Genomic DNA, 26033 nt, shown 5'->3' on the forward strand with positions numbered 1-26033 from the left:
GGAACTGGATGATCTTCAAGGCCCTTTCCAACCCAAACCATTCCAAGATTCTATGATTTTTTACATTATCTTAAGTCTTTAGTTGATTTTTGTATTTTAATTCAGTTTGGACGCTAAACCCCAGCAGTTTGGCCTCTTGCCTGGGTGTGTTGGTAGAAGGTAGCTCCACATATGTCTGGACTTCAGGGCAGACAGATTTTCTTCTATTTACTTTTTAATAGAAACCTTTCATTTAGCTCTGATTTTTCTAAAACCTAATGAAGTGCCCAGCCCTGACTATTCCTCTGTAACTGATACTCTTATTTTGATGTCTAAGAATTTTACAAACATGAGGTTGTTCAAGTGTGAGTCAAAATGACTAATGAGCTGCAAATCCTTCATGTGCTAATCAGGGTGTTCTCATCTCAGATGCATCAATCTTCCCTCTCCCAGCTTGTGCAGCCGCTGGGATGGGCAGTCTTATTTCCAGGAATGGAAATAGTTGGGAGCTATGGAATGGTTGGTGTGCCTGAAGCAATGCTGGGGAGAATGTTTGCTCTTCTGTGGCTACTTTTTGGCATCCTGAGGCATTTCTAAAGTTCATTCTCAGAGTCACAGAACATTCTGAGTTCAAAAGGACCCACAAGGATCATCCAGTCCAACCCCTGGTCCTGCATAGGACACTCCAAGGATCCCACCGTGTCCCTGAGAGTGTTGCCCAAATGCTTCTTGAGCTCTGGCAGGAGTTATCCCAAATGCCAGAGCTGCTGTTGGCTCACAGAGGGAAACTTTCATGATACTTAATGTGTTTCCAGCTTTGTTCTGGGTCACAGGAGATCCTTGTGGAGAACTGGGAGTTCCTGAAATGTGCTGATGCCAGAGACGGGATGTTGTTTGGTGGTTTTGTGTGTGTCAGGAAAGGACATGCAGGAATTCTCCAGACATCATTCCCTGGCTCCCTCACCTCCCCGACCTCAAGAGTGAACTTCAATCACATGTTGGTGAGGCCCTGGCACAGGTTGCCCAGAGAAACTGTGATTGCCCCATTCCTGGAAGTGTCCAAGGCCAGGCTGGATGGGGCTTGGAGCAACCTGGGGTAGTGGAAGGTGTCCCTGCCCATGGCAGGGGTGGCACTGGTGATCTTCAAGGTCTCTTCCAATCCAAACCATTCCATGATTTCTGTGAGTTCTTGATGCCCTGAGGACTGACAGCCACCACAGACCTTCCCACAGTGATGTTTCAGGTTCACTGTCTGGTCAGAATGTGGAATAACGACTCTTCCTCCTGCAGCATGAAATGTTCAAGAAAAATGTGTGTCGAGACGTGGAATGATGATCTATTGGGATGTTTCTATGGAATTAGCATTGGAGGCCCTGCCTGTGCCATCATTAGGAAGAAAAAGCATCACGTGCGAGATGTTTGAATATTTCCTTTATTGTTCACAAATATGAAATTGTGCCTTTAGAGAGCAAACAAAATTAGCCCTGTAAATAAAATTACAGATCAAATCATTCCTGTTTCCTGAGAGGCCATGTGAGATCACAGGACACTGGCTCCTGTAAGCTCTGAGACCAGAAGGATCAGCTGCTCATTGAAGGTACACAGTGATATCCTGCTCCCCTGCTCTTCCAGTGTAGCTTTTCTCAGATCACACAGTTTGGATTTACAGCAGATGAGAACGTGGTCCTGACTGTCTCATATTTGGAATAAGTGAAATCAAAGGGATTCGGTTCCCCTGAGTGGCTTCTCCTGAGGTGGGATCACAGGCCACTGGGTTCAGCATTAATTGATGTGAATTTTCTCCAGCTCTGGTTTTCATTTTCCTGCCCTATTCCTGATTTTACCCTGAGGCTGCAGCATCTCAGGTGAGCTGCCAGAGGGTGGAAAACCCTTTGGACAGACTGCCACTGACAGTGGCTCCCAATTTCTGGACCCTTCCCTTCCCTGGACACTGTCTCACCTCCCTTACAGCTGTTAACACAGCCGAAGGGATGATGTCCTGCAGCCAGGAAGCCCAAACCCTGGATACCATTTGATGTTTTATATTTCTCAGGGATGTGAGGAGCACCAGCACTGGGCCAAAATCACAGCCAGAGGAACTTCAATTCTGCTCTCACTGTACCTTCAACAGTGAGTCTTTTCCTTGGGCATTCCCGTGTAATGCTGCTGATTTGCAGCATCTCCCGTTCCCGAGGTGCAGCACAGCCCAGGCTGAGGAGCTATTCCTGGCACATGGAGTCATAGGGAGAGAGGAGCTGCATCACGGTTGAGTAAGGAACAGTTGGCTTATCCGTGGAGGAGAGTGAGTCAGGCACTGTGCTGGGCTCAGGACAGCCTTCGGATTTGAGGCTAATGCTTCCTGACCAGCCAGTGCCTTGCCTGGGATGGCTTGCAGAGCAGGAAAGACACATGGCACTGAGAAATCAGCCAGGCTGTGCCTTTAGAACAGTGTGTTGGGTCCCCAGGAGCATCCCTGAACACCCCAAACAATCCTGCCCTCCTGGGAGCTGCCCCAACTCCTCTGGGAAGCACAACCTGCCCCGAGCCAGCCCTGTTCTCCAAGCTGTGTCCCAGCCATGTCCCACAGCTGGGAGAAATGGGAAACTGAGGGGCCCATGGGAGTTTTAGGGACAAGAAGAGCTATTTTGCTCTCTGCTATATATAGAGTCTGGCAAGTCCAGGGCTGGAACAAGTTGCTTTTGTTGCTAAAACATCCTTTGGAAAGCCCATTTTAGGCAAGTGCTGCTGTCTGTTCCCAGCTACACTAACCAGGTGCTGCAACCCCGGGCTTTGTCCTGGCAGGAATGGGAGGAAAGCTGGTGGAACCCAGGCACGTGCTCCCAGAGCTGTTGTTACTTCCCTGGGAGCCTCAGAGCTTCTTCCTACTAAGGAGCTTTTGCCTCCTGGGGGGAGCCTGGAAATCTAATTACACGCTGGGTGTTGGAGCACCAGGGGAGACCTCAGGTGGCACCGGCTTGGTTTCAGATCCTGTCCCATGTGCAGATGAACTGCAGGGCTGTCAGGGTTTCAGCTGAACCCTGCCTGCCCTTTGCAGGCTGATCCCAGACAGGACTGCGCTTTGCCATGGGTAATTAGTCCAGATTTTAAAGCCCTTCCTTGGGCAGGTTGTGCAGGGAGCTGAGCTGTCTGCAGGGCAGCGAGGCACTGGGGCCCAGAGCTGGAGCTGTGGAGGGTCGAGCACCCACACGTATCCCTGTGCTATTCCCATTGTTCTGTGTGATTTCTAAGCTACTGCTGTTGGGATGATCCAGGTGAGCAGGCACTCCCAAAGGGGTGAGCAGGCACTCACAAGCGGGGCTGTGGTGAACTGGCCACCTTCCTCCTCTCCTGGAGGATGCTCCCAAAGAGCCGGGCTGCTGCCATGGCACAGCCCCAGTGGATGGTGATCCCAAACCCGCCGTGGCCATAGTTGTGGATCACCTGGGGGAGAATCACAGTCATGGAATGGTTTGAGTTGGAAGGGGCCTTAAAGCCCAGCCAGTTCCACCCCCTGCCATGGGCTGGGACACCTTCCACTAGCCCAGGTTGCTCCAAGTCCTGTCCAACCTGGCCCTGAACACTTCCATGGGCGGGGCAGCCACATCAGTATCGTGTTTCTGTGTCTCTGACATTTCTCTCTGACACTGGGCTGGAATGGAATCAAAGATTCCTTGGCTGTTGGTGGGGCCACAGGGAGGGCCAAGGATGGTGGGGCAGGCTGGGGGCACAGCAGGGGGTTGGTGTTTCATTGCCAAGGTCATAGGGACTGGGGCACAATTAACACGGTCACTAATTGCACTCAGCCCCCAGGGCTGTGCACATACCTCTCCCTGGACATTCCCATGCCGGATGCTCTCCCGCTCCAGGCGAACCTGGGGCCGTGACGGTCTCAGGCCACTCCACTCACTGACGATCTTTGCCTTCTGGAAGCAAAACTACATCAGCATTTGCACAGCATTCCTTGGAACTACAGCACCCCTGGAATTACAGCAGCCAAACCCCACGGCTTCAGGTGATCCATGGGAAGAGGAGGGACAGGGGGTCCCCAGTCCTGCAGCAGCTCCTGGGATGCTGCAAGGGGTGACCAGGCAGAACAATTTGGGATTACAGCTGCTCATCAGCAGCCTGTGTGGAGCAGGTGAGGCAAACCCCTGTGCTGCCTTTCCTGCTGATCCAGGGCACAACAGCAGCACTGGGGGTGGACACACACCAGCCTCACCCCACACCAGCCCTGCTCTAAAGCCGTAGAGACACCACAACCTGGGACCTCCCAGAGCTTTAGTTCTACTTTTTTACCAGCTCTAGGAGGAATTATTTTTCCTACAAACCTTGTCCCTGCCTGTCCATCAGCCGGGTGGAAGAGCCCTGGGTATCTGTGATGGATGGAAACACAGACTCATGGAAACACTGAGGTTCTGTGGTTTGTTCCAGTGCCCATTCTCACATCCCTGAGCTCCCCAGCTCTCTATGCCCCATCCCAGTGGGTGTTGGGTCAGGTCACCCACCTGGAGAGCTGGGAGCAGGCGGCAGCAGCTCTCCCAGATGGTTTTGTGGTCCTGGGCACTGTTCTCCTCGCTCCAGTTTCCATGCTGGTAAATCCCTCCCAGGACCGTGAACTCGCTCCTGCACCCAAAGGACACACAGGGTGAGTGTCTCCAGCTGTCCCTTGTGGGGTCATCTCATGGAGGGACTCTGTGTGTGTGTGGTGTTGGATCCTGATACATTCTGAGCCTGCAACATATTCCTGCTGGAGAAACTCCCACATGGAGCAGGTGGAGAGCGGTGCCTGCTCAGCTCAGGAGCAAGTCACTCATTAAATCCTATCAGCACCCAAAAGGCCCTTCCTTGTCTGGGCAAACCAGACAGATAATTCCATCCTTATCAAACAGGTCTGCTCCTGCCTGCCTGGGGAAGAGCTGGAAGGAACGGGATGCCTCTGGAGGGAAGCACAGAGAAGCAGACTGGTGCTGCTGCTGCCCAAAACTCCCCTGGATTAGCAGAGGAAAAGAGGTAGATTAAGGCTGGGGAGAGGTGGGGGGTTCTGTGCTGGCTGGACCCTTCCAAAACCTTGTGTGATCCCTGGGAAGCACAAAAAAAAAAGGGCTGGGGCATGTGGAAAGAATCCTCTCAGGGCCAAGCTCTCCAGCAGGGAAGAGGATCTGTCTTCTTTAGGGATCAGCCTGGTGCTGCTCTGAGAGCTTGAGCTAAAACAAACACAGGGAGAGGAATTTGTCTGAGACTGTAATCAGAAATCACTCAGAATGCGATGCTTGGGGGCTGTGAGCAAGCAAAGCTCCATTTACAACCTGGCTTATTGCCTAATCCTGGAATACTGGGACAATAGGAAGTGCCAGAGATGCAGCATTGGAGTTCCAGCTTAAAAAACCTTTCTCCATTGCCAGAGTGGGGTCTCTGCCTGCCCTCAGGAGGAAGCAGAGCTGGGATGAACAGCAGGTGTGTTTATTTATCCTGCAGTGCAGCTCCCTGGGCACAGCAAATGCTGCTGCCTCAAATAGATCCCAACTTCCCTGAGCAAGCTGCTGGTGGGAAGCAGGTGGGAAGTGCAGGAAAAGTGCTGGAAGCTGGGCTCTGCCTGGCCACAGTCACTCTCTGAGCTCTGGACATGGTGCTTTTGGCTCCAGGATCTCATTTCAGCCCTAGGGGGACATAGACATAAGGTTTTCCCCCCGGATTCCTCCACAGTCTTGCAGGGAGGTGGCAGGGAGCCCTGGAGACTAAGGGGAGACTTATCCCAATCCATAACTTCCCCAAGAGGGGCAGCTCCAATCTCTGCTCTCTGTGACCAGTGACAGGACCAGAGGGAAGGGCTGGAGCTGTGTCAGGGGAGGTTTAGGTTGGATCTCAGGAGAAGTTTCTTCCCCCAGAGGGTGGTCGGGCACTGAACAGGCTCCCCAGGGCAGTGGTCATGGTCCCAAGGCTGCCAGAGCTCAAGGAGTGTTTGGACAACACTCTCAGGGACAGGGTGGGATTGTTGGGGTGTCCTGGGCAGGGCCAGGAATTGGACTGGATGATCCTTGTGGTCCCTTCCCACTCAGGATATTCCATGATCCAATGGGATGCCCCCAAGTTCACCAAGAGCTCGGGCACAGCTCAGAGGCCAGTGAGGGGAAGGCTGAGATTTCCAGGGGAGGTTTTATTAAAGTAAAAGGATTCCTGCCCTGGTTTTGTGGGAGCAGGGATCAGCAGTGCCTTCCAACATCATTGATAAAACAGATGGGTACAAATGCAAAAACAAAAGGCCTCCCCCAAAATATCCACTACACTATCAGTGTCTGCCCCTATTGAGGACCTGGCCAGGACTGACTTTTTGCTTTGGTGGGATTTGCTCCTTGGAAAAGGATGGGACATTGAAGTCCTGAGGCTCTGGGAGCTCCCTCACTTTGCTGCCCACGTCCTTCTGCTCCCCTCCCACACAGCCAGGAGAAGCACCAGCAGGCCAGGTGTGACTCCAGGCCCTGGCAGGTGCCAGCAGGAGCCGCGTCCGAGCCAGGACTCTGGGGACACTGACCAGGACCAGCCAGAATGTCACCAGGACCAGCCAGACCCTCCTGGGCCGCTGTCACCTACCCTGGGATGACGTAGGGAGACTTGTAGATCCCAGACTTCACGTCATGAGTGATGATGAAATGCTTCACCCAGGGGGCCAGGACCTGGCAGACCAGGGGAGAGGGTCAGGGGGAGATGGAGAGTGGGGTGCCAGGCTCGGGGGGCAGCAGGAGGGACACCAGGGGCCAGATGTGGGACCCTCTGCTCAAGCTTTCTGTTCCCTGAGAAGACAGGTGGATGGGAATGCAGGTAGGGAAGAGGAGGAGCTTCCTACTGGCATGAGCCTGTTTGCCCAAATAATCATCCTCTACTCCCAAGGATTTTATGTTGTTTTATTATTAATAGCACTATGCTTTTGACCTCCCCCCACACTCACCCAACAGAGGAACAGGCTGGAGATTGAGGGCTTTCCCACAACTGAACCAGGAATGGGATCCAGGTGGGTTTCACATGACCAGTGTTTGCTGGGAATCAGGACCTGATCCTAGTGTAGATCCAGCCTACAAGCCCGTGGTTTGCCCCAGAGGACACAGGTTTTCCTCACGGTAAGAAGTGGGTTTTTGGGAAGCCCCAAGCCCTACACCCACCTCACCTTTATGATCTGGCCCCGGCCGGGCTGGAGCTCCGGGTCCGGCTGCAGCTCCCCCGAGCGCATCCCAGAGCAGTTTATCACCACATCCACACCCTGGGAGAACAGCTGGGGAGAGATGGGCACGGGTGGGGAGCAGCACATGGACACAGCTGGGAGCAGCACACAGGGTGCTGCCCTCAGGGCACAACATTCCTGCTCCAAAAGGAGCTGAGTGCTCAGTCCAGCATCTGGTAATGGATAAACCATAAGGGCTGGATCCAGGACACAGCTTCCCCACCACGGCTCCTGCTGAGACCCCATGTGTGCTGAAAGCCATTCCAGGGAAAGCTGCCAATCCATGCTGGACTAATGCTTTACCCATACCCTCTCAGCCACCTCTTGATGCCCAAGCCCCTTTATCCTTCCTGGTAGAACACATTTCCTAGGTCTTGGCACAGCCTTGCCCCTGTCCCCTGGCCCATCACTGACACCAAGGACATCCTGGAGCAGGATATGCCTGCTGGATGATGCTTCCCCACACTGAGACAGGGCTGTGCCCTCTGCCCTGCCTCCACATCCCCACCCACCTCCTGGAAAGACTCAACCTTCTTATGGAAAAACTTCACTCCTCTCTGTGTCAGCCTGGGAAGAACAAATTCATTTGTTACTGGCAAATTAAAAGCAAATGTATCATTCAGTGCCAGGGCACCCACTCGGCATTAGAATTACAGGAATGAAATCAAGCCCAAATATTCCCATAGCCAAAAGCTCTTGGATGCAGATCCAAGCATCCCATTACTTTCATTTTTCTCATGCAAAAATACACCCCTAGGCTCATTATTAAAGTGGGGAGGGTGTTACTCCACTGGGGCAACGAGCAGGAATCCACACTCACCTGTTGGTGAGCCAGGGCAGGTAACTCCTGCCCTCCAGCATCAGCGCCGTGTTGAACCAGCCATAGCTGAAACCAGAAGAGAGGAGGTGTGAGGACCTGCAGCACCTTCATAGGAGCCTCCTGTTCCGGTGCTCCCAACAGCCACTTGGATCTGGGGCCCCAATTCCCCCTGAGACCCCAATTTCCCCTTGCACAACAAGTGCATGAATTTCCCCCACTCCTCCACCCCATTTACAGCATAAAACACCTTATACTGATTTTTATTTTGACACTATCTGATGAAGTAAGAAAGGAGCTGGAATGGTTTCCATGCTGGGCTGCTGCTTTTTTGGCCATTTGAGGTGTTTCCTACTTATTTGAAGGAAGCAGCTGTAGGAAAGCGAGGACACTTCTGCACCAGCAGTTTCTTGTCCCCACTGCCCCATGCCAGGGAGGTGTCTAGCCACATCTGCCCTGCCTGAGTCTCCAGAGAACAGACTGAAAAATACCTGTAACCAGGGAAGAGTTCGAGTTCTTTTGGTGTCAAGTTCCTGAATCCCAGGACAATGTTCTTCCAAGATGGGTCCTACAGTAGGGAAAAGCTCTGATATCATTAGTGAATCTGGATCACCACATCAGCATGAGACAGAAGGGGGGGAAAAGGGACACAGGGTATCCCAGAGGGACACAGATGGGGGGCAGCTGCCAACCAGGGCTGGAGAGGCTCTGCTGCTCCCTCGGCCCTTCCTCACACTGGGATGGCACAGAAAACATCGTGTCCCAGGCACTGCCACAAAGCAAACTTGGAAGGATTCAGGAGCGTTGGCTGGGAAGAGGCACAGCCCTGCCCGCCCTCGGGGAGGAGCTGGAGCCTTTCCCAGCCCTATTGGATCTTGCTCCTTACCGGCACCGGCTCAGTGAACAGGTTGTAGCCAGAAAGCAGGAAAAGTCCCATTTCCTGGGCTGCTGGGGAGTGCAGGTGCCCGAGGAGGTAATCGAACGTCTCTTTATTCCAGAGCCTGCGATGAGAACAGGGGAGTGATGGCTCTGCCAGCCCCACGGAGCTGTGCCCGGGCACGCCTGGGAGGACACAACTCCAGCCTCCTCCTCCTCCTCCTCCTGTCCCTCACGTCTCCTGCAGGTTGCCGAGGTCGCTCAGGTAGGGCTGCCACAGCCCGGCCGCGCCGTCGCTGGTGGTGTGGGGGGTGAAGCAGTCGGCGTAGATCTCCAGCTCCAGGGAGGACACCAGCCCGTGGAACTGCTCGTGGATGCACAGGGCGCTGGAGAGCCCGATGACCCCGGCCCCGATGACGGCCACGCGCATGGCTCCGGCTCCCTGCGGGGACAGAGGCTGCTGGACCAGCTGGGGCTGCCCAGGAGGGAGAGAAGCAGCTCCCCGGGACCCCACCCGGCCTCGGCTCCACCGCCTGAGCAGTAGGGAAGGGCTGAGGTCACAGACTCACACTCACAGAATGTGCTGAGTTGGAAGGGACCCACGAGAATCAACCAGTCCAACCCTTAGCCCTGCACAGGACCATCCTCAAGAGTCACACCGTGGTCCTCATGGTGCACCTCTGTGCGTTCCTTGTAAAGGCTCACAAGTCCTCCTCCACCCCTGCCTGTGCTGACCAGACACAGGAATCGATCATGGATGAGGGGGTATAGTTCCCCATGGGGACTGGGGAATGTCTCTCCATCCCTGGCTCTACCAGTGGCTCAGCTGCCCGTGGCCACATTCCTCACCAGGCAGAAAGAGCTCCAGGTGCTTCCTGCCCTGTGGCACCTCGGGACAGAGCAGCACAGCCCTCAGCATCCTCTTCTTCTTCCCACCAGCCAGGGAGAGGTGGGAGCACCCACCACTCACACTGTCTGCCATGGGATGGTGTGAGCCCTCCATTCCCATCGACCCAGTCCTGCTCTGGGCAGCTCCCAATCCTTCCCAGCCCTGGGCACAGGCTGGAGGCAAGAAGTGGGCATGGATAAAAGACATAGGAAGCACTGGATGTTTTCCAGGGAGTAATGCCAGGTGTGATAAGTGCAAGGTTGGATCCTCACACCGCTGTCACCACTGGGGCTGCACGAGGGTGGCTGTGCCACCACCCCAAACCGTTCCTGGCATGGCTGAAAGAACTGTTGGGAAATTGCAGCTGCAAAGAGGGTCTGCAGCCTCCTCAGTCCCCTGATTCCCTCTCAGCAGAGCTTTTCTGCCTTGGAAAAGCCCTGTGGTCACTGCCTGGGCAGGGAGTGGACAGGGACCGCTTTGGGGAAGGGCTGGGTCAGATCCCACAGCATGGGCAGGGGAGGATGTGCCGGCTGCACCCCAGGCCTGGTTCTGGGAGCAGGAATAAACTCCAGCCCACAATTTTATTTGGACAAGGTGAAGCACAGCATCTCTGCTGGAAAGGCTGCCCACAGCGGGACTGACATTTGCTGGGATGGAGGGATGAGTCACCGGAACGGCGGCGCTGCGGGAGCTGCTTCCCATCTGCCGTGGTGTTACAACCCCCGGGAACCAAAACCCACGGAACCGGGGTCACCTCCCCCACCTGCAGCCATGGGGACTCTCCCCCACTGCCTCCACAGCTCCAGCCGAGGAGGATCCGCCTCACTGGCCAAAAAACAACAGGAATACAGGTTTTGCACCAGTTTACCTGTGGAGTGGGGGGGTCCTCAGAGGAGTCACTGCGAGTTTCAGAGGCTTCCACAGAGTTCAGAGTGGCTCGTTTACAGTCCAGCAAGGCAAAGTCTAAGTGCCCAGAGCAGCAGGGCCAAAGTCTGCTCCAGCCCGGGGGAGGTGGACTTCCCACGTGCTGCTGGCAGCCGGCCCCAGAGCAATGGGGAACGAGGTCACCACCACGGCTGGCAGAACAACATCCCTGACACTGGTCACCATGGTGACCGCTGGATCGGGACACTGGCATTGCCTCAGTGGGCACGATCCTGGAGGTCTTTTCCAACCACAGTGATTCAATGACTTCCCAGCCTCTGCATTCACAGAATCACTGAGGCTGGGAAAGACCTCCGAGATTGTCAAGTTGAACCTTTGACCAATCCCCATGTTGTCAACCAAAGTGCTAAGTCCAGTTGTTCCTTGAACACAAGATTCCTGCAGGATCTGGGAAAATTGGGTGCTGCAGGCTCAATTTTTGGGTAGACAGAGGAAATTGAGATTATTCAGCCTGGAGAAGAGAAGGTGCTGGGGTGACCTAGTTGCAGCCTTTCAAGTACCTGATGGGGGTCGAAAAGAAACGTGGAGAGAGACTATTTACAAGGGCCTGGAGTGCCAGGACAAGGGGGAATGGCTTCCTACTGCCAGAGGGCAGGGTTAGGTGGGATATGGGGAATAAATTCTCCGCTGTGAGGGTGGTGAGACCCTGGCACAGGTTGCCCAGAGAAGCTGTGGCTGCCCCATCCCTGGAAGTGTCCAAGGCCAGGTTGAACGGGGCTTGGAGCAAGCTGGTCTACTGGAAGGTGTCCCTGCCCGTGGCAGGGGGTGGAACGGGATGGTGGGGTGGGATGGGGCGGGATTTGGGGTGGGATGGGGCAGGATCAAGCCCCGCCCACTCGGGAGGCCCCGCCCCCCGCAGCAAGCCCCGCCCCGAGGCCCCGCCCCTTCCCGCGCGAGGGGAGGCTCAGCCGAGCCGGGGCCGGGGCCGGTGCCGCAGCCATGGCGCTGGTCACCCTGCAGCGCTCGCCGACCCCCAGCGCTGCCTCCTCCGCCAGCACCAGCGAGGTTAGCTGCGAGGGGACGGGGCGGGCAGGGAAGGGGACAGTGGGCCCTGCCGGCGGCGGCGGGGGATGGGGAGCGGGGAGGGGCGGGGTGAGGCCCCGCGCAGGGACAGGCCCCTCATGGCCCGAAGCTCCTGGTTCCGTCCCCTCACAGACCCGGGTCCCTCATGGCCTCCCCCAGGCCCTGGTTTCGGCCCCCTCGCAGACTCAGGTCCCTCCTGGTCCCGGCCTCGCGGCTCTGGCCCTTCACAGCTCCTGGTTCCGTCCCCCTCACAGCCACCCCATGTTCCCCAGGCCCTGGCTCCGTCCTCAAAGGCCCAGTTCCCATGTCCCTCATGGCCCAGCCCCACCACCCTGGCCCCTCAGACTCTCCAGCCCCTGGTCTCATCCCCCCTGGCCCCCCATAGCCACTCACCCCCTGCCTTCATCCCCTCGCAGTCCCCATGGCCTGACTCCCTATAGTCACCTGGCCCCTGCTTGCCCTCTACAGTCCCCCCAACCCTCCCATATCCCCCATTCCCTTCACAGGGAGGCCCTGGTCCCTCATGGCCCCCAGCCCTGCAGCCTCCTGGCCCTTCATGGCCACTTGCCCCGTCTTCATCCCTTGCAGTCCCCATGGCCTGACTTCCCAGAGCCTCCTGGCCCCAGTTCAGCCCTCACAGCCCTCCCAAGTCCCTCACTCCATCCCCCTCATGGCTTCCAGCCCTATGGCCCCCTGGCCCCCCATAGCCACTTACCCCTTGTCTTCATCCCCTCCCAGCCCTGACCCTTGCAGCCTTCTGCCCCCCTACAGCTCCCTGACCCTCCTGGCCCCAGCTCAGCCCCTCACAGCCCTCCAGCCATCCCAGCCCCTTCCCCTCACAGCCCCCAGTGCTGCCCAGCCCCAGCCCTGTGGTGCTGCCAGGCTGAGCCAGGCCTGGGTCTGTCCCACAGACAGCACTCACTGCACACAGCCCCTGGTCCCCGTGTCTCCCACTCCAGCCCTCACCCAGCATTTGCTTGTGCTCCCTAACCCCTTGGGCAGCCTGTTTGACCCTTCTCTTGACAGGTAAATCCCTGGGCAGTGTGCTGGGCCTGTCTCCATGGAGCAGCTGTGCTTGCTGACCCCAGACCTTCTCCCTCTTTAACATCCCAGAGCTGCCACCAACTCCTACCCTGGCGTGCTCTGCTTTCCCCCTCTGTCCCTGTGCTGTCATGGCACTGCCTTTCCCCCCTCCTGCTGCAGCTCCTGCCCCCCAGAGAGCTTAGCTCTTCCCTGAGGTGGCTGTGGTCCGTTCCCTGGGAGCAGCTTCCATCCTGCTCCACCTTGGTGCAGCTCCTGTTGTGCTGCACCCCATACCTGTGTGACATCCCTGATTGCTGCCACTCCTCGCTGTGGCATGGCCTGCACTGTGCTGCTGCCCTGTCCTTGCCCCAGCTCTGCTGCTCCAGGGCCTCTACCTGACACTTACCCTGGTGCCCCGTGGTGCCATGTCCCGTGCATCCCTGTCCTGCCTGCCTGGCACCCTGCATGTCCTACCTCTGCTGCACACCCCCTCCACTCCTGTATCCCAGAAATGCCCTCTCCTGCCTCTGCCTGGCCTTGGGCTTCTGCTTCCATCCCTGCAGCTCCCACATGCCATCCAAGCACAGCTGCACCTCCAGTTTATCTTTCTTTCTTGCATTTTTTCCTCCTAATCCATCTCTTGTGACCCTCAAAGATAGGCCTGGTGTTTGTCTGCACACCCTTCCCGTGCATCCCTCTCCCCCACACCTCTTTCCTTTGGTGCTCGCTGCCCTTGGCTCCGCTCTGTCCCCACTCCTGCCAGGTAAACAATCCTATTTGTCACCTGTCAGGTCCCTGTGACTCCCCCGATTAGCTGGTCCGAGGGGGGAGCGGGAGGGGGGCAGTGCCACAAGGCTCCCGGGTTCTCCCTCACCCCGGGGGCTACGGGGGGTCCCTGGCTGCAGGAACCCAGTTTGGGCCACACCGTGTTCATTGAGAAACTTGGAGACAGGACACGTGCTTTCCTAAGGAGTTCTCAGAAGGAATTTTGTTGGGTTCTGGTTTAGACAGAGCCTTAAACAAGGCCTACTGACCACCCAATCTATGGAGAGGAAAATGAGCCATAACCCTGTTGCAGGCAGTGGAATTAGTCTGGATTTAACTGGAGCAGGTGGAAGAGGAGTCGAAGTAGACCTTGCCATGTACATCTGTGTTGGGCATTGCTTGGTGTGGGAGCTGCTGGTGGTGATTCTTCTTTCCATACAATTCTCCCTTTTCCTCCCAAAAATGCTGCCCCAAACTTGTCTCCATGTGTTGTCCATGGCAGGGCTCTTCTGCCTACAGCACCCACAGCTCAGGTGTGCTGTGATGGCTCCCAGAGGAAGATATCCACTCCTGTTGGAATGGCTCCTTCTGGCTTGAAATACCATAAAACCAGAAATGAGCTTTTTCCAGATTCAACGTGTTGTTTTTACACAGTTAATTTCAAAGAAAAATCCCATCCAAAAGTGCCAGCGTGATCCCATGCAAGGATCTTTCTTGCATGGGAAACCAGGTCTCCTTGGGACTTTTAACCTACTCAATAATTACTAGAAGGTATTTTTAATGGAAAATCATGACCATACATCTTTGCTAATTGTGACTGTGCTGCTGGGCCTCTTCTAACTCATGAGCCCCAAGGAATTTATAAAATGGATGCTGCTGCCTGCACAAGGTTTGCTGCTGTGTTAACATAGTGAGCCGTAAATTCTTAGGAGAGGGGGGTTCATACACACTTGGGAACTTGCACGTGCTGGTGCATCTCCCCCCCACACATATCCCGTTCCCTGCCACGTCCTTCAGCCTGGCCCAGTCCCCAGGGAGGATGTGGATGTGTCTGGTGGGGGTCTGCTCGTGGTGTCTGTGCCGTGGTGGGATCGGCTGTGGGTCCACAGCATCACCGTGGTGGGTGGTGCACCCCAAAACCTGCCTGCTCAGAGGGATGCTCTGAGCAGGATAAGGCAGGAGGGCTTGGCGTGGCAGGCTTGCTGCTGCTTTGGTTTGGTTTTACTGCAGCTTTTTAATAGAAGATACAGGGAAATTTGGCTTTGAGAGCAGCTCAGCTCCTGCAGGAGAGGAGCCCACAGCAGCTCCAGGCCCAGCCCTGCTGCCCAGCCCCAGCTGACAACATCCAAGAGTTCAGTCACGTTTGTTTAAAAAGGGAAAAAGAGTTTTTCTCCCCCTCGTTGCTACGTGACAGACCCAAACAAACAGGAGGGTGGCCCTGCAAAGGCCACAAACCTGCCAGACCTTCCCAGGGCTGGGGGATCTGCCGGTGGGAGCACTGGGACTCAGGGTTCTCTGGGGCTCTGCCTTCAGAGCCCGGCTCTGTGCTGCCACTGCTCACTGTAAACAGACTAAAAATAACCCTGGTATGCTCCTCACCCTCTGCTGGGTCAGTTGGGATGAGCCTTGTGCATCTCCCTTCCTCCAAATGGCCATATTTCCAATATCCGGCCTCTGCTGTTGCATTTGGAGGGTTTTTTTCCTCTGGCTTTACTCGGTTCTCACAGATTCTCAGCAGAGCAGCTCCTGTGCACCCTGGCCTCCCCAGTGCTAACTCGAGGAGTGGGAAGCAATCCAGGTCCTCCACACACACGAAACCTCAAGCCTGAACATTTTAAATGGAACTGTTTGCTTATTTTTAACTTGTACAAAAGCACCTGGAAACAAATAACCCTTATGGTGACCCTTATTTGATGTGGGTTCTGAGCAATGTTTTAGTAAATACCAGGATGTTCCCTGAGTGTCAGCACCGATTCCTTCAAGGCTTGTGTCCTTCCAGCTTTATCAGGGTCTGGTGAGTTGTGTGAATGTTTTCCTGTTGCAGGACTATCTGTAAAATCCCTGCTTTGCTTTTTGGGCCCAAACCACCTCCCCAGCATAGCCCTGCCCTCCAAGGGATTGCCCCTGCCCTTTTCTCCTCTGTCTACTCACACAGGACCAAAGGAGGAGAATTATCTTTGAGCCTGTTTTGGTTTGTTTTGGTTTTTTTTTTTTGGTCAGCTCTGGATGCAATTAGCCCCAATTCTGTTTTCCTTTAATAAGGAATTTTGTCCAGAAGTTGCAGGGGTGGCTGGAAAGCAGGGCTGTGTGAAAATGCTTGTTTCTGGAAGCAGGCTGGAGCCACACTTCTGCTTTTGGGGAGAGCAAATAGAGTGTGAGGGCCACTAATGTCACCGGAGCAGCCAGATTTGCCTCCAGGGGGGCTTCCCACCAGTGCCTGGTAAAAAAGCGCCTGTTTTAATCCGTGCCTGCCACCAGAGCAGCGTGTCCCTCAGGGAGGCAGCAGACGTAGGACTTGCTTGGGCAACAAGGTGGGCATCGTCCTGGCCAGTGTTCAGGCAGAGGTGGCCTTGTTGTGCTGCCGGTGTGAGCAGTGGTTGGGCTTGGTGGTGCCAGGTTGGGGTTCAGGTGCTGGAGCTGGGACAGCCCCAGCGGGGCACTTTGGGCTGTGTCCTTGTGCTGTCCCTGCACCCCCCGAACCCCGGCGCTCCCTGTGCCCAGCCCGCGGTTCCCGGCGCTGCCCTCACGTGTGTGCGCGGTGGCCGCGATGTGTGTGCGCTCCGTGACGATCGTCAAACCGATCTGTGCTCCAGGCCCAGCTTGCAGGATTAGGACCTAATAGCTTTAAAATCCCCGTGAGCCCCTTTGTCACCCGGCGCCGGTGCTGATGGCATGACTAGGGAGTGTCATTTATCCCTAGCACCGGGAAGAAAAAACCCCCAGCCACCCGCACCCTGTTGTTGCAGGGATGGGTTTAAAAAGTGCGGGGGTTTTATTTGTAGTTGTAATGTGGAAACAAGCAACGTGTAACTTTCTCTGTGTCCTTCTTTTCTCCCCTCAGCTGGAGGTTGGCAGCGATGAAGAGCGTAAATTAAATGTGAGGTAAGCGGAGCTTTTGGGCTCTAAACATTGTTTCCAGTGCTGTTAATTGTCTGCCATGTATCCAAGTCCTGATCCCGCAGAGATCTCCGACCTCGAGCCTGTACCTTGCCTGCAGGGAATGGCATGGTCTGCAGAGAGCAGAGCAGTGGGCACGCTCTCTCCCTTATCAGCTTTGAGATGAGCATTTAACGAGCTGAAGCATAAAAGAGGGTTTGTGATCCTTTTTTCCTGGTGGGAGGACACTGGAAAATTGCTCCTCAGCTCTGGCCACAGCACTTAACTGTTATCGCAGCATCTCTGGCTCTGCTGCTGCTCCCTGAGGCTCCGGGCTGGGGAGGGGAGAGCTCTGCTCATTCCTGGGCATTAACCATTGGGATTGGACTCCTTAGGGTTGTGTAGAGCCACTTTCTTCATGTGTGGGAAGAAAAGGGCTGAGGGATCCTGCAGGAGAAGAGAAAGGCTCCTCACCGACATTGTGCAGATCTGAAGTAGTGATGCAAAGATCTTGTGGAGGGGCCCTGGTTAATAGGGCTCTGAGTAATTCTGGGGGGCTTCCACTCTAAGCCCAGCTCTTGCAGGCAGCTCTTACCCTCTAACCTGTAAACCACAGCCTGGGAGAGAAGCATAAAGATAGGCAGCAGTTGAGTTCTCTCCTCCTTGCCACTCCTTCCTGCTTTAGTTTTCCTGGTTTCAGATAAAAGCAAAGCCACTCGTGCTGCTGCTTAGACTGTCTTTGCCCTGCAAGTGAAGTCAGAGGGCAGAAAAGCAGAGTTGCTCCCTGACAGAGCAGGAAAGTCAGACTTCTTTGCTTCTGTGTTCCAGGGTGGTTTCTCATGGCTGCAGCCTACCTGGGAAGCCTGGAATTCCATGGCTGTCCTGTCTTCACACACTTGGGTTGCAGACAGAAGTATTTCATGGCTGTCTGTAATGCCATTTGAGAACTGATTTTGTGGGGAATGGATTTTGTATTGGTTAAAGCAAAATTCAGGATTCCTGGTTTTTCTCCTTGCGCAATGCAGGGCTCCAGCAGGAATCTGCTGAAGGCACAAACAGCCATACAGCTGTCATTCTTTTAATTCTTTTGCTTCTTCCCGTGTTGCATTAAACAGTAACATGTAACCAAGCAGGATGACAGCCTCTTTTTTGGGATATCCAGTTCTGTGCTGAAAGAGGAAATGCAGCTTCATCCTCTTCATTACAAATGTTTTCAATGTCCAGATGAGTCCTTGGATTTGTGGCCACCTTTGGCCTGTCTGGCTTCTTTGCAAGTCGAGTACATGTACCCACCACCAACCAGAGTCATGGGGAGTGTAGATGTACTTAGACCAGGCTTAAAGGCTGATGGTTTTCTACTGGCTGCTGAAAAATGCTGCAGCACTGACGTTGGACACCGAGATCCCACGAGCTTCCTCTGTCCTTCAGTCTCCTGGGGCTGCTCTTCCGTATACAATTGTCAGGATAAGAATCTGGTAATTAAATAGCCAGACAGACCTCGGGAATCACATGGCTCTGGTGCAGAACCTTTGCTGTCCTCAGGGGGAAGCACTGCCAGGGGCTGCAGAAAATGTGTGGACACACTGTAGATGATAAATTAAACTCCTCATAGTTTGGTGGGTCGATCCTGTCCCCTTCCCACCGGCAGCTGCTCCGGATCAATCTGCGGAGACTCTGCCCATGCCCATGGGGTGGCAGAATTGTTCAACTTCATTGTGCTGCTGCTCTGAAAAAAAACCCTGCAGGAACGGGCTGTGATGGTGTTTGTGAATCTAAATCCTGCTCTAGCCTTGGTGCAGACAGAGGTGACAGCTGGGCTTTGTCACACATGCTCCGAGCACAGGGGATGGCAGCTCCTGGCTCTGAGACCTTGGAGATCCTTAGGTTTAGGAAAAGGAAGGATTGTTGGAAACGTGTCCCCATCATGCTGCCGGCTCAAGCTGAGTTTCACCAGTGCAGGGTGGCAGTGCTGTTACACAGTTATGACATAATTTGCTCATCTGCCTGTTGAACAAGGTTATTTTCATGCATTCTAAAAAATTCCAGGATTTTTATTCAAGATTGCATGGTTGGATCTGGTTCCATGAGCAAACTGATTGTTCTCTTGGTGGAACAGGGCTGTATCGTGGGTTTGTACCCAGCCACCTCTTCCTGCTCTGTGGCCATCCTTCCTTATTGTTTCTGTCATTCCAAAATGCTTTTCTTCCTGTTTTCTCCCTGGAACAGCTTCTACCCTAACACAGCCTGAGGGACACGTTCCAGGTTCAGCTTTGCTTTCAAACATATTTTTGCTGTCTGAGTTTTCTTAGAATTAAGTTACTTTTAAGTCTTCTTTTTCTTCCTTTCCAAAAATTTTTGTGGAAGCATCTACCAGGTACCATCCACACTATTCCCAGCAGACAGCCAGGAGTCTATGTTGTTCCCCACAGGTAAAGATTCACATCAGAAAAAAATGTAAGAGCCCAGAATGAGATCTAAAGCCCCATCGGGCTCGGTGCAGATCTGTGTCTGCTCAAACCTCCCTTCCAGGATGCCCATCGGAGGGATCCCTTTTTTCCCCTAAAGATGCAGTGCAGCCACAGCTCACCTGGATCATAATACAACTGCAGGCAGGGTTAGGCCAAGCCCATGGGAGGATGTGTTAACCTAGAGTTAAGCCCAACCTTAAGTTCTCCAAGATGAGGGTCGGCCGAGCTCCACGTGAGCCTCGTGTGCGCGGTGCCTGCGGCCTTATGGCAACACCACGTCCTGCTCCTCTGGCTCTGAGCAACCCCAGAGGATGGTGTGGAGCACAGGGGAGGCAGAGCAGAGCTGAGCTGAACTGAGCTCTTCGCTGGCAGGGGGGGATGTGCAGTTTTTCCTACACTGTCTTTTGGTGCAGCCCAGCGGCTTCTCACCCTTGGGCAGGGGTTGGCTCTGTCGCACCAACTCAAAGGAGACGTTGCACAAACCCAGTCAGTTGTGAGTGTTGGCTGGTTCTCAGATGTGGTTGGCAAACACAGCAAGATAATCACTGGTTTTAATTACAAACATAAATAAGTTTGTTTAGCCAGTCGTTCTGTAATCTTTGCCATTGTTGGCTTTACAATCACAGCCTGAATGTGGGGCCTGGTGAGTGTTTTCGGGCACCTTCCACAGGGAAATAGAGGTTGAACTGCTGCAGAAGGGCCTGGAAGTTGGTTATCTCCAGCCTCTGATCAAGCCTGAAGATGGTTATGGAAAGAACTGTTCTTGTTTGGCACCACCGAACCAAATTTTAGGAGTTGGCAAGAGCAGCTGTGGGAGGTAGAGGTTTTCAGGGTTGGGCTCGTGTACATTTGCAGATCAGCGATTAACAGGAGGAGTCATTGCTGCAGACAAAGTCTTTGCAGAGCATCATCAAGTTTAGATTGGATATTAGGGAAAATTCCTTCATGGAAAAGGTTGTCCAGCCTTGGCACAGGCTGCCCAGGGCAGTGATGGAGTCACCACCCCTGCAGGGATTTAAAAATTGCATGAATATGGCACTTGGGGACATGGGTTAGTGGTAGCCTTGGTAGTGCTGGGGAAAGAGTAGGACTCGATCTTAGAGGTCTTTTCCAACCTAAATGATTCCGTGATCATCCCTCTGGCACGCACCAGAGGATGCCATTATATAATAGTGTATATCATAGATGTATATTATATATATATGTTTAGTTCTATTTTACATACATGATATTTTAATGCACAAAAAATTATTTATTAACACCTTGATCCTTAACCTTTTTATGGATTTAGGAGCATGTTTTGCTGGAGGCAGCACTGAGGGAAGGGCTTGTCCCCACAATGTGGGGTGGCCGTGGCCGTGTGCCGGGCAGGTTCTCGGGGCTGGGGGAGCACTGGGACAGCTGTGTGAGGGTTTATTTGTGGGGACAGCAGCTCGTGACACCCTTGACAAATCCTGTCACAGACTGGTTGTGTCCCAGCGAGCTGGTGGAGATCTCGGGGCAGAAGTTGCTGACTTCATGAACTGTTCAAAACAGGACGCTGAATCACATCCTGGCCCGGCGGCCGCATCCTGCCTTAGCGTGCTCCCTACAATGGGAGCAAATCTACAGGCTCCCGACCCTCGGGAGCTCTCTGGCCCGGGGGTGTGGCCTGGGAGGCGACTGAGGTGTAATTAGGCCTTGCCATTTTGTGTTGGAGGGTGTGGGGAGGGTCAAACACCGTGGAGCTGAGGAAACTGCGCTTAGTTAAGATCGGGCCTTTCCAGGAAACTGTTGCTGACTTGCAGTTGAGCAACACAAGGAGTTTACTTGGATGTAGGTAGAGGAACAGCAGGAGAGCTGCCAGTTTGAAGATGTGATGATCAGACCCTTTTGGAATTGTATCTACATCTTTTTTGTTTTTCCTTTTTTTATTCCGTGAAACCTCAGCAGTTTGGCAGAACCCAAACCAACTGGCCCTGTTATCAGAGGTGCTGGCTGTGCACTGAACATTTGTTTCTGTAAAAGGCCAGTGTGGTCACTGTTTATTTAGGTGTTAGAGCTGGGTCAGAACAATATTTTGGTTCCAAATGCCTCTTGATTTTAAATATCTTAATCTTTGATAATCGTCTGCCAAAATCTGTGAGTCAGGGATTTCTCATACAAATCAGAGCTGTGGTCTGCCTGGCAAGTGGTGCTAAGATGTTTTTGGACAGTGTGCAATGGATAGAACACCTTCTTAGGCCTGGCTTTACTTCTAATGAAAAGTGTTGAGTTTATTTCCCAAGAGTGCTGAGTTTATTTCCCAAACATTTACACATCCCTTTGCAGCATTTAAATCCCTGATGCAGAATTGCTTTGCCACTGCACAAATCAAGAAGCAAAATAAGCCAAAAATAAGCCCAGATTCAAATGGATTAGGGTGCACACTGCATCCATTAGTTGTTCAGGTTTATTTGGGATCAGGACTCTCCTCTGCAGAACTTCCCTCTTTGAAAATTTTAGCTTCCTGAAGGAATCCTGCTGCAAGAACCGCTGGTGAAGGCAGCTGGGCAGGAAACCTCTGGGGCTTCACATCACAGACCAAGTCAGCCAGAAATGCAGGGAACGGGACAAAATGTGCCTTTCAGATTTCCCAGGAAGCTGCCAGGTTCCTTGTTTGCCCTGACTGCCATCCAAATGGTCACATCCAACACTCGTATCCCAGCGGAGAGCACTGCCCATGAGTGGGCATCTCCCTCCCAGCCCTGCAAAACCGTTTGGATTCCAGCTGTCTGCTTCCCTCTGCATTCTCCTTGTAAAAGATGGGTTTGGAGTGGATGGAAGAGTGATCCTGAGGTCTTTACCAACACATTTTTGCCAGGAGCTTTGCCCCTGCCTGGCAGTCTCCTGATTTTTGAGGTGCTGGCTGCGTTCCCCCAGGCTGTGGTCTAGTTAAGCCCTCGGGGAGGTGTCAGGGTTGAGTCAGAACTTTTCTCGCTCTGCTTTTACCCCATGTGATCCCTCTGGATTTAGTTTATTTTATTTTTCCATGTTACCAGTGTGTCAAGTACTCCCTGCTCTGGGCTGCCTTTTTTGGAGTCCTCCTGAAGCCCGGCAGCTGAGCTGTTTTTTGGGTTGCTGTGCCACCAGGGCTCTCAGCCGTGCTTCCGATGCCATTGTCTGTGTCCTGGCTGCCCTTCGCTCACACCGCCTGGAAGCTGCTTTCTTAATCCTTCAAACTGTTATTCACCTTCCTTTTCTTTCCCGGTGGCACCGCTGGAGAGTTTCCACTTGTTTCCCTGGGCTGTCTCTGGGAGACACTGTTGAGTGGGTGCAGTGGGGTGACTTAAGGAAATAGTTGGAAGGATTAAAACAATGAGCTGACAGGAGGAATGCAGGAGGATGGGGGGTGTGCCGATGGCTCCTGGGGAGGAGGGTGGAGGCAGGATTGGCTCCTGCCTGAGAGCTCTGTCTCTCTATGGGGCATCATCCCACCTCTCCTCCAGCTTGGACATGGCTCTGGGACAACTCCAGGGCTTGTGGGCTCTCTCCTCTCTATCTGCGGTCATGGAACAGCTATGGCAGTGATTTGGCAACAACATCCAAAAAAGTGACCTGTAGGGAAACACAGGGTGTCCTTTGGTGTGAGGGCAGAAGGGAGCCAGTGTTTTGGGAATAGCTGGCTTCCCTCAGACCACCAGGATGCTGCACAGCTGAGGGTGCATGGGAAAATCCACGTTGTTGCCGATGCTGGAATGTCTGTATGTGCCTCTTGCTCTTTCCCTGTGCCAGCTACCGCCTTCCATAGCCTTGTCCTTTGAATCCATGTGTCCAGGCAAGCAGGAGCTGTTCCATGGAGCTGTGTGGAGCAGCACTGCTCAGCCCCCACTGTGGGGTAGGTGGCCCTGGGCTGGCACAGCGGGATGGGGACAGTCCTGGGTGAACTCCAGGCACGCAGGGGCTTGGCAGCTCCATAGGGTTCATACTCCTAAAGAGGGAGAGGAGGGTTTCTTCCCAACAGCTCATGCAGGGAAAGGATCTGGCCCAGCCAGTGGCTGTCACAAAACTGCCATCGTGTTTCAGTGGGAATGTCAGAAATGCTCCTCGGAGTTCCAAGCCCATCATGTCACTGAGTTGATGCTGGGATCAGCCTTGTGCCTTTTTGAACCCTGCGATTAATGGGATGAGCAGAAAGGATTTCTTTTTCCTTGTGAAACAATCTCTTATTTTATTTGGCTTTTCCCCATCCAAGTACTAGGGATTCCTAGAATTTTCTCATTCCTGGCCGCTTGGGAGCAGTTCTGATAACTTACTCTGCGCAAGTCTGCTGGAATGGGGGATGATCCTGATGATTTGTTTGCTTCCCTCTTCCTGCCCTGTCTCTTGGAGGTTTATCCCAGCTGTTGCAGCATTGCCTGCAGGCCCAGCCTGGGTCGTGGGGTACCCTCAGCGTGGGGCACACACGGCTGAGCCAGTTTGGCTCCGTACGGAGCCGTGCCAGTGACTGCTCCATCCTGATGCATCCCAGGAGCGGCTGGAGGCACATCAGCAGCAGTCTGTTTGTGTTGGGAAATTGGCTTCTGTGGGCTTCATGATTGATTTCATTTTTCCCTTTCTCCCCTTTGTGCCAGAGGAGTGTTTGTGTGTGAATGGCCTGCAGTGTCTCCAGCCCCTCTCGCATTCCTGTGCTGGGATGTGGCCCATGACTCCGAGCCAACAATGTGTGCTCAGACCCCCCTTTGGTCACTGCACTGCTGAGAGCAGCAAAACCTGATGGGTTTTCCTGCCTGCCCAACCATCTCCTTCCTTGAAAATCAATGGAAAGATGTTTGTCCCTGTAGGGAGCTGTTACAAACCCCCCCTCAGCCGGGGCTGCTGCCTGGCCCCCTCGCAGGCAACTCATTGCCCTGGCATGATGTCCAAGGAAGGGGAGATGTTCTCCTTGTGAACATCAGACCTGCAGCTCACATTTTGGGTTTCTGGAGATGACTTGTCTTTGGCTCAGGAAGACTGGGAATGATGACTTTGGGGATGAAAGGAGCTTCCAGAAGACAAACATTTCCTAAAGCTGCATCTCAATCCAAGTGATGCTGCAGAGATTTCAGCAGAGGTAAAGCACCTCAATCCAAGTGATCCCAGCAGCTCTCAGCAACCTTCCAAGGTATGTTGGGCACCCACAGTCCTGATCCTAGGTGAGTTTGTCAGCATATCACAAATTCTACACATGTGCAATAAGACTGTTTTAAAACATCATTGCACATGTTGGAACTGGACTTTCCAGGTGCTGCTCATCCCTGCTGGCAGCCAGCTCCATGTCAAGTTGAGCAGGGATGGTTATGGAGATACTCCAGCTGTGTTTGTCAAGGTGATTCCTCTGTGTGTCATTTAACCTTTCTGTGGCTCTGGGCTCTATGTCTGGTGTGACAGGGAGCAAAGGCCACTTGGACACACAAAGTCCTTCATTAACAGCCGGAGAAGGGACTCGCTGGTGCCGCCGTAGCCCCCAGGGCTGTTCTGGGGCGTGCAGGACTGAGCAGCTTTGAAGTGCCTTTTCCCTGGCGCTGTTCGTGTTGCTCAGGCCCCTTCCAAAGGCCCCTCTCCTGGTCAGGAAGTGTTATCTGATGTGCCTCTCTCCAGCCAAAGGCAGCAGCCTGGCTGCTTCCACTGTTGGCTTGCCTTGGGAAGCGGGAGCTGTGCAGCTGCTCCCAACTCTTCCTGCTGTTCCTCTCCCTATATCTTCCTTTCTGTTTGTTGTGCTCCCAGCTTGGTTTGTGTGACTTTCGGTGTGGATGTGGGATGATCCCAGTTCCCTCTGCTCCCTGCAGCAGTGCCCTGCCTAAAATCCACCTCTGGAACACTGAGAGGTCTGGCCAGGTCAGGAGCATCCGAGGGGGCTTGGCCCCTCACCAGGGCTGTGTTTTGTGTCCTTGCTTGGTTTCCTTGAGGTGGCCAGGCTTGTTCCAGACTGAGCAGCAAATGGGAGAAGAAAAGGGGAAAAAAATCAGTTCTTTTCCTCCTTATCAACAGGGCTGTGGAAAAGGGAAGTGTGCTTCATTCTGTGGTGCTCAGGAGGCCTGTTTTTCCCTCACCTTATCAGTTTGGAAGTGTTTTGAGTAGAAGATGCCATAAAACCCGAGAAACCAGGTGGCATTACTGTGTTTGCCTTTGTAAAATCCTGACCAATTCTGGGAGAAGTGAACATTCCTTTTTTTGCAGGGGTTTGGGTTTTTTTTCCTTAAACATAGACCTGGTTGCAGAAAGGCAGCAGGAAGCTGCTGACTCACCTCAGGCTTGGCTGAGGCTTCCCAGGAAAAGTGGTTCTCTCTCTCCTGACTTCTGAGTGTGGATATTTATTTTGAGATGTTTTGTAGCAATAAGGGTGTTTTCTTCTGTCCTGATCATCATGGCGTATGTGAGATTCCCCATTAAAACATGGAACTCCAACACCTGAGGCATGCCAGGATTCTTCCTGGGACATGCTGGAGCCACGATAGCAAAGCAAGCTGTCCTTTCCCAAAATCATCCAGTATTTTTAGCAGATTTCTTACTCCTGAAGCCGGGGGGGTGGTTTGTACCGCCGAGAAGGCACTGCCTATTGTGTTCTTCAGCAACTCGAGATGTGATTGATGTGTGTTGCAGCCACACTCCTCTGGAGCTTTCCCAAAGGGAAAGAAATATTTCCTTTTCAAGTTTAGCAGCACGGAGCCGCCGGATGGAGCAAGAGCCGCTGGAGCCGGCTCTCCATGGAGCTGTGGCCATGAGCACCCTCTCCTTGCCAGTGCCTGGGTGCAGAAGGGGCTGTAGCTGTCTGTACCCTCCTCCTAGCATTTCCCAGCTGCTGAATGTGTAGGGTTTTACCTCCCTTGGGGAGATAATTCCATGTGTTCGGTGAGCGGAGCTTAGGGAGTGGAAGGAGGACTGATCTGCAGCTGTACTGGAGCTCCAAGGTCCCAGGGGTGCACAAAACTTGTGGGCTCT

At 53.7% G+C, this 26033-nt stretch overlaps 2 protein-coding genes across 3 annotated transcripts in view; one reads left to right on the forward strand and one right to left on the reverse strand.

The window, feature by feature from the left end:
- Positions 1-1397: 1397 nt before the first annotated feature.
- On the reverse strand, positions 1398-10726 carry DAO (D-amino acid oxidase). Of its 2 annotated transcripts, XM_027711272.2 has the most exons (11): positions 10643-10726; positions 9122-9327; positions 8896-9010; positions 8501-8577; positions 8013-8078; positions 7705-7759; positions 7139-7243; positions 6568-6650; positions 4485-4602; positions 3804-3902; positions 1398-3420 (listed from the first exon to the last, which is right to left on the reverse strand). In XM_027711272.2, exons 2-11 carry the CDS (start codon positions 9313-9315, stop codon positions 3286-3288), a joined length of 1047 nt encoding a protein of 348 aa, XP_027567073.1. In that variant the 5' UTR covers positions 9316-9327; positions 10643-10726; the 3' UTR covers positions 1398-3285. The 2 variants fall into 2 exon arrangements, with proteins under 2 accessions (XP_027567073.1, XP_039240083.1); XM_039384149.1 differs by lacking the exons at positions 1398-3420; positions 3804-3902 and adding an exon at positions 4205-4352.
- Positions 10727-11645: 919 nt separating this feature from the next.
- Positions 11646-26033, forward strand: part of SSH1 (slingshot protein phosphatase 1) — a 32832-nt gene continuing 18444 nt past the window's right edge. The window contains exons 1-2 of the mRNA XM_027744659.2: positions 11646-11724; positions 16592-16632. Of these exons, the coding sequence (XP_027600460.1) occupies positions 11659-11724; positions 16592-16632 (107 nt within the window). The 5' untranslated portion in view covers positions 11646-11658. The remainder of the gene's footprint in view (positions 11725-16591; positions 16633-26033) is intronic.

The sequence above is a fragment of the Pipra filicauda genome, unplaced genomic scaffold, assembly GCF_003945595.2.
Source record: "Pipra filicauda isolate LSUMZ 115617 unplaced genomic scaffold, ASM394559v2 scaffold33_size4404698_pilon, whole genome shotgun sequence".
Taxonomy (NCBI): Eukaryota; Metazoa; Chordata; class Aves; order Passeriformes; family Pipridae; genus Pipra; species Pipra filicauda.